We start from the raw sequence: 7,910 nt of genomic DNA on the forward strand, positions 1-7,910 counted from the left end.
ACAATATTTGGCCAAGATACAACTATTTGAATATCTGGAATCTAAGGGTGCAAAAAATTTGATGCGCAGAAGTGAGTTGCAAAAAGAGTGAATCAGACAACAGGAGTTTTCTCAATAACTCAAAGAAAGATTACAAAAAACATCCTGATCTCATGTCTCAGCCCGCCCTCGTGAACAAGGCCATGGCAGCTGTGACATTGTTTTAAATCATAACAGAGTCATCTGTCCTCAGTAAACTGTTCAGAAAAAACAACAGCTCAGCTCAACACTGAGTGAGTCAAAAACCCATTTATGCCATAGGTGCAACTGGCTGATAATATGAACGCGTGACACACAGTCTTACATAGATATGATGACTCAATGATTTCTCAGCATTACGCTATTAAAATGGAAAGTTTACTTTACTGGGCTTCACCACACTGACAGTATTGATCACTATAATGCATTCCCTAACAGAACAAAATATCCAGTTACAAAATGTAAAGGCAGGGCAGTAAACTGGCCTTGACATTATCCACCAACAGACGTCTTTTTTACTACAAGAACATGACTTGTAACAGTCTGTAATGAAACATACCAAAAACATTCATAAAGTCACTCTATTGCTAAAAATCTCTCACAACCCCATGTAATATTACACTACAAGTAAGCACAAACTTGCCCCACTAAAAGGGAAACACACTACTGTTACACCTTTGTACAAACTCAAAGTCACTCCACAGCAACCAGTGACTCAGTTCTACAATTTATCTGCACAATATATCATCCGATAGAAGATTTGAAAGATGTTTCACACGATGTTTCATAATGTGATTAATATACAACAGGATCACTGACTGTTTAATGTTATTCACAAACAAACTTCCATTGAATAACGAAATATAGGAGTGTTTTCAGGGCAGTATTGGGGAGTAACTAACTAATCATAGATGCATCTGAGACATAGAGGCAACTAACTAATCAAGAGCATAAACTTTAACTCTAAATGGTTAACTTTAAAAACTGTTCAACTTGTGGAAAATGAATGAGGGAAGATGGCAACGCTCAACATGGTGACTGTTGGAAAGGAAGTAATGCTTTTTTACTTTAAAGTGCCAATGATTAGCATATGGGATTGGCTTTTCTCTATAACATTTATGTGCATTAGATTAGACTAACCTAAAAAATACAGTTTTAGCCTGTTTAGATTTGAACATACAGTATGTTGACATTTATGATTTGTAATGTAAGCTTGCTAAACAGTTTCAAAGATCAGGGCATGACTGGAAAGGCTGCCTGTTGGCTGTTGAGTGAATTGAGTGAACTTGCTTCAAAAGGATTTTGGGGCACTTGCGGTCTTGGCCACTTGAGAATGTGTGTACATGACAGAAAGTAATGCATAGAAATGTCCCAGATCTGATAAATGCCACCAATTCCACACTATAGCATTATAGCAGTATTTGAAACTAAGCATATCCCATTATTCATCACGTCCAGGATCTCACAAGATCATGAAAGTTTGAGGGAAATTTCCAGTGTAAGTTGAATTAGATATTACACATAATTTTGTAATAAAACAAGTGATGCACATTTTATTGATGAGTCTGCATTTTGTGTTGTAAATTGCTTCAACTGTCACATAGGGACTACTGAACACATATTTTAGAAGTATTGTAAAGTACAAAGTATTAAAAACCAAAATGTGTAAATTAAGCTCTGTAAAAACATCACTTGAATTTTTACAACACATGTTGTAAGTGTGTCCCATCAAGTAATCGTTCTACGCACACTTGCAGTTCTCACACCCACTTGAAAATTTGGGGCAAATACCGGAGATATATCATGTAAGAAGACAAGTGGTCAAGTGCAAAGACCGCAAATGTGTGTATTGGGACAGACCCTTGGTGTGTCTCACCTTTAACAAAGAGAACTGAGGGGGAGGGTGTGAAATCCCCCTTCTGTTCGCCTCCAAGCCACCACAGCACCTCCACAGGTTCTGGAGGACCTGATGCAGCACACGTCAGGTTGAAGGGCTCCCCTGCAAATGCAGCCACATCCTTGGGTTCCACCACAAAATGAGGCACACCTAAAATACAAGCAGGAGGTGGCAATATATGTAGTGTTTGCACCAAAGCAACAAGATCTAATTTAATAAATCGATTACTTGATGGATTCTGAAGCAGCAACTGACAAACCTTCTACTGTAATCCAAGCAGGCTCTGAGGAAATGATCCTGCCGTGATATTCAACCTCACACCAGTACTTCCCGGCATCTTGTTGCTGCACCGATTTAACACTAAAAAGAAAGAAACACTCAGAACAGACACTATTTAAAGGGTAAAATGAACCACAAATGAAATATGCATCATTTACACACCCTCATGTTGATGTAAATCAAAATAACATTTATTGACCAAATGTGCCTTGAGCACAAATGCATACATTTATATAAAACATTTATAACATTCACACTGTTACTGAACTAAATCAAATCAACATTGAACTAAATTGAGGTGGATAATGACACTATTGTCTTTTTAGAGCTGCTTTACAGCTAAAATTGTTTCACAAAGAACTCTGCAACATTAACACGGCTATTTTCTTGTTTATTATTATTATTATCTGTATTTTTATAAAGTGCTATATAAATAAATGTGACTTGGCTTGACATAGACTTAGAAAAGTAGCAAATGCCACAACTTTGTCTAGTAATAATGATCATGGAATAATGCCACATCCGTCTTAAAGTTTTACAACTAGACAAGAGCCAGTCAGTCTAAGAGTGCTGAGATTTATGTAGACAAAGGTCAGTTGCGCAAACAACGGCATGACTTGCATTCACATAAAAGAGACGCATGACGTATACATTTGTTTACAGCTATGACACCCACAACAGGAAACTAGACATTTATAGATTATGCTGGCAGCGTGGCATTCAGCAAGGAAACGTGACTCCTGTAATACACTAAGCCAGTTTCTCTCTTCACTGTTTGTTATCCTCTTTAGCCTAATCTTACAGCAAGCAACACTTTCAACAGCAAATTTCCACCCAAACTGTGTTTAGTCTAAGACTGGACTAAATCAGCATCTAGGAACTGGGCAACTGGACTACGTCACGAGTCACAACACGTGCAAGAGATTTTCAGCCCTGCCAGCTTTCAGTAAAGCAAGTTCAAAATGATCTCCAAGGTTACTATAGCGTGACACACTGTTTGTGAGCTTTATTTAGATTTATATAGTCATTCAAAAGTTTGGGGTTGGTAAGATTTTTTAATGTCTTTGAAAGATGTCTCTTATGGATGTGTTTATTTGTATACAGTAACACAGTAATATTGTGAAATATTATTACAATTCAAAATAGTTGTTTTCTATTTAAATATATTTTAGAATGTAATTTATTTCCGTGATGCAAAGCTGAATTTTCAGCATCATTCCTCCAGTCTTCAGTGTCAAGTGATCCTTCAGAAATTATTCTAATATGCTGATTTGCTGCTCAAGAGACATTTCTTAGTATTATCAATGGTGAAAATAATCTTGTATAACTTTGAAGGGCAAAGTTACTTGCTACAGTAACAAACATGTTAGACTTGACAGAAAAGTCCTTGATAAAGTTACTGGAATTACTGTGATATCTAACAAAGAAGCACAAACAACGGTTCTGGTGTTCTAGCTCTGCACCCACACCGTGATAAAACAAAAAATTATACTGATACAGACAGTGATACAGAGTCGCAATCTCAAGGCCACAGTCTCATGACAACTGGACAGTCTCCCTTTTAGGTAAAAAAAAAGTGTAAAAGACAAAGTTTTTTTTTTTTTTTTTTTACTGGCCCAAACCAAAATATTACTGGCCCAAACCAAAATAGTTCACCCACAAATATCTATGATATTCTGGTGTCTATATATCTCCTTCAATGTACATCTATCTGATTTTTTAAACTGTTTTACTGTGTCTGCCTTGTCTAAATGGTCTGAAAACCCTATTACTTAGGTCAACAAGTCACATGTTGTTTATGTTCAAAACGCTAACACTAGTTTGAGAAACAGTAGTAATAGTGGCGCTTGTCTTAGAAAATAGTGAATTTGAGATTTGACAAATCATATGATAATATATTCTAATTAGTTTCAACATCCCCTTCATACAGTCTGATGTCAGTTCTTGCCTGAAAACAGTGTCAATAAGTAACATTTCATTTCTAACCACTGAAAAAACATCTATGCTGAACAATTCAGGATATCCAGTTGCAGGTTCATGTTTTCCTACCTGTGAAAGGTCTCCCAGTGATGTGCATCCAGTGTGATGTACATCTGATCAGTGCTGTAGATCTTCTCTCCGTACTTCATCCAGATGATCTCTGGTTCACTCAAACCCTCAAAGGCACAGCCCAGACGGGCCATGTTACCCTGAGTCACCGTTTGGTTGGAAGGGTTTTTGGTGAACCGTAATCCTGGAGGACACACAGTGTGACATGTTTCTAAAGCAAACTTAAGACCGAAGTAACATCAAGACATTTGGACATACTTGATAAGCTGATCATTTCATGATCGGAGAGAGTTCTAGTAAAGATTCAAATGCTTATGCATAAATGCTTAAAAGGATTTTTGGTAAACAAATCTAAATTGTGCATACATATGAATTTCATAGCATAATTAAACTCTCTATCTATTATCTATATTATCTATCTATATCTATTACATAGTTCACCCAAAAGACAGCAATATTATGGATAGACTGGAATTTTATCTGGAAACAATGGTTTCAAGTTAAAAACATCATAATAATGGATTTGTTCCAAACAAATCACAGCTTTTTCGTTTCTAAAGTGAAAAAGTGACGTGACATGTGGCCAAGTATGGTGACCCATACTCGGAATTAGTGCTCTGCATTTATCCCATCCAAAGCGCACACACACAGCAGTGAACACACACACCCCGTGAACACACACCCGGAGCAGTGGGCAGCCATCGTTTGCTGTGGCGCCCGGGGAGCAATTGGGGGTTCAGTGCCTTGCTCAAGGGCACCTCAGTCGTGGTATTGAAGGGGAGAGCGCTGTACATTCACTCACCCCACCTACAATCCCTGCCGGTACGAGACTCGAACCCACAACGAGTCCAACTCTCTAACCATTAGGCCACGACTTCCCCCTTCACAACTTCACAAGTGTGGATTATTGTGATGTGTTTATCAGCTGTTTGGACTCTCATTCTCACGGCACCCATTCACTGCAGAGGATCCATTGGTGAGCAAGTGATGTAATGCTAAATTTCTGCAAATCTATTCTAAATTCTACTCACCTACATCTTTAATGGCCTGCAAAATTTTCAGCAAATGTTCATTTTTAGGTGAACTATTCCTTTAAAAAACACAGTAATTCACATCACACGCTTTCTTGGTGGCTTCCTGCCTTTAATTGTAAAGTAAATCACAAAAAAAAGACAGAGAATAGCAGAACAAGACATGTGCAATATGTAATCTACGCCTCAAAAATTTGTAAAGAAACTTCATATTTCCTTCAAGAGGCTTTTGTGCACTTTTCTAAGACGTCTATTGTGTTGGGTCCATTTCTGGCATCTCTGACAGTGTGCACGTTCTGACTGTGGACAGCAGACGTCATGCATGCTGCAGATGTCGGAAAGATCTCCACTGTGACAACACAACACAGCTGGCCAAAACATCTGCATCAAAGATCACATTCATTTCCCAGGAAAGAGGAAACTACAGTGACCTGTTCATGATGTAACTCTACAATCAATAAAGTAGCATATCTATCTATCTATCTATCTATCTGTCTGTCTGTCTGTCGATCTATCTATCTATCTATCTATCTGTATGTCTATCTGTCTGTCTGTCTGTCTATCTATCAGCTATAATAGAATAGAGACTCTAAATGGCTGTTTGTTTTAGCAGAATTAAACTCCAAAATTGTATTTGGTTAAATAATGATGCATAACAAAAGTGTGCCTTTTTCATTGAACTAAACAAAGTAGTCTCTTTCTGGATACTTTTTCAAATACATTCTCTGTCTATAATCCAGTGGTTAAAATATAAAAAAACAAACAAAAAAAAAACACACAAACAACAACAACAACAAAAAAAAACAGATGCCGAATTAGTTTAAATTCGTTTAGGCTCCATTAGTTTTGAATCTGTAATGACATCCTGTCAGTATTTGATAAAAAAACAACAACAATAAAGATAAATTATTATGCGAAAGGTTATAAAAGAGGGTTATGACACTTTCTGCTTGAGTTTATAGTAAATGTCCCGTATATGTCCACTTAAACTGATGTTTACCGTGAAACACAGTATCCACGTCAACACATCATCAGCACTGATGAGTTTAATGAAACACTGCGCTCGCGATTATGATTAAACAAACTTACCGTGAATTCCCTCATTGAAGTGTAGTAAAAAGAGCAGGATACAAAAAGAACCCCCCATTATAACATCTTCTGTTAAAGAGCTAAGTTATCTCCTCCACCTCAGGAAAGTTTGAACAGCGGTGATTAATGAATTAACTTGGTGTTCGTAAATCCCATTATATTCTTCACCGGAATTTCAACTTCAAAATGAACCTCTTGCATTTATTAAATCAAGGCAGTAGGTTAAGCCGGTAAAAGTAGCATTTTGCTCATTGTTTTGATAAATCCTACACGAGTTCGCGAGAGCGCGGTGATCATCGTTCAAGTCAAGCAGCTCGGTTTAGAAAAACAGTAGCAAATGAATCATCTGAGGTGTCGGAGAAGCGCCCCCTTACGTCACGTGACGCAACTACACCGCACAACAGCATAAACATCAAAATGTTATTTACAGCAGGGGTTTTCAAACTTTTTGAAGCTAAAGGCATATTCATGTATATTATACTATAAAGACAGCATGCTGTTTTGCCAAATTAAATAATCGGATTTTATACAGGCTTTTATTACAAATTAAATAATTGTCTGTTATACTGGTTTTTATTATATTGTTTGATCATTTCATAAATAAATAAATACATGGTAAATTATATTTTCCATCATATTTTACAAATACAAATAAAATAAAAGTAATAATAACATATAAACAAATAAACAGTTTTTATGTAATAAAGTTATGTATAAATATGAAGATAAACGTTTTTTAATTCAAAATTATTTGCATGACTTTTCTACAATAAACATTGTGTCAACGTACTTTAAAAGAGTATATTGATTAACAGTCTCTTGCTTTTACATACTTTTTGTTTACTTTCTAATTTATTCATTAATTTTCACTACATACTTTTTACTTTACTTTTAGTCATTTAGCAGACGCTTTTATCCAAAGCGACTTACAAATAAGAAAAAGTAATTAAAACTAAAAGCTAAAACTCTATAAATACTACATATATGCACACATTTAAGAAAATAAAATAAATTAAATAAAAATGCATACAACAACATTTCAAAACTAAACATTTAAATGAAAACAAAGAAAAAGCTAAAAACAATTCAAAATATTAAAAGAACAAAAGGTATGAGTATAATAATGATTCTAACATAACACTAAGCCAAACACCAAAAAACAACTAACTTACATGTGTATGTACAGCCACACACATATACATATACATGTACATATATATAAATACATTCAATATATATATATTATTTCATTTCCATTTTGTATGTTGAAGTACTGAAATAACTCAAATTAAATCAAACTAAAACTTAATAAAAAACCTATATAGACATAATAAAAAACTAATAAAATGACAACATTACTACAACTGTAACTAAAACTAAAATAGATAACTAATACAAATCAAACTACAGTAGTTTATCGGTAATCCTAAAAAAAGAACACTGAGCCAAACACACATGCTAAATAACAACAACTTACTGACACATAGTAAGAAATGGTAAAAAAAAAACTGAAACAGAAGTGAAACAAGTAGTAGGAAAGAGGAGAA

General features: G+C 35.4%; 1 protein-coding gene across 1 annotated transcript in view; it reads right to left on the reverse strand.

The window, feature by feature from the left end:
* Positions 1 to 6,667, reverse strand: part of LOC107693181 (tyrosine-protein kinase receptor TYRO3) — a 19,134-nt gene extending 12,467 nt beyond the window's left edge. The window contains exons 1-4 of the mRNA XM_016492476.1: positions 6,364 to 6,667; positions 4,244 to 4,427; positions 2,175 to 2,275; positions 1,895 to 2,065 (exon numbers count right to left, since the gene is read on the reverse strand). Coding sequence (XP_016347962.1) covers positions 1,895 to 2,065; positions 2,175 to 2,275; positions 4,244 to 4,427; positions 6,364 to 6,421 — 514 coding nt within the window. The 5' untranslated portion in view covers positions 6,422 to 6,667. The remainder of the gene's footprint in view (positions 1 to 1,894; positions 2,066 to 2,174; positions 2,276 to 4,243; positions 4,428 to 6,363) is intronic.
* Between the last annotated feature and the right edge of the window lie 1,243 nt (positions 6,668 to 7,910).

The sequence above is a fragment of the Sinocyclocheilus anshuiensis genome, unplaced genomic scaffold (genome assembly GCF_001515605.1).
Source record: "Sinocyclocheilus anshuiensis isolate Anshui unplaced genomic scaffold, SAMN03320099.WGS_v1.1 scaffold222, whole genome shotgun sequence".
Lineage (NCBI taxonomy): Eukaryota > Metazoa > Chordata > Actinopteri > Cypriniformes > Cyprinidae > Sinocyclocheilus > Sinocyclocheilus anshuiensis.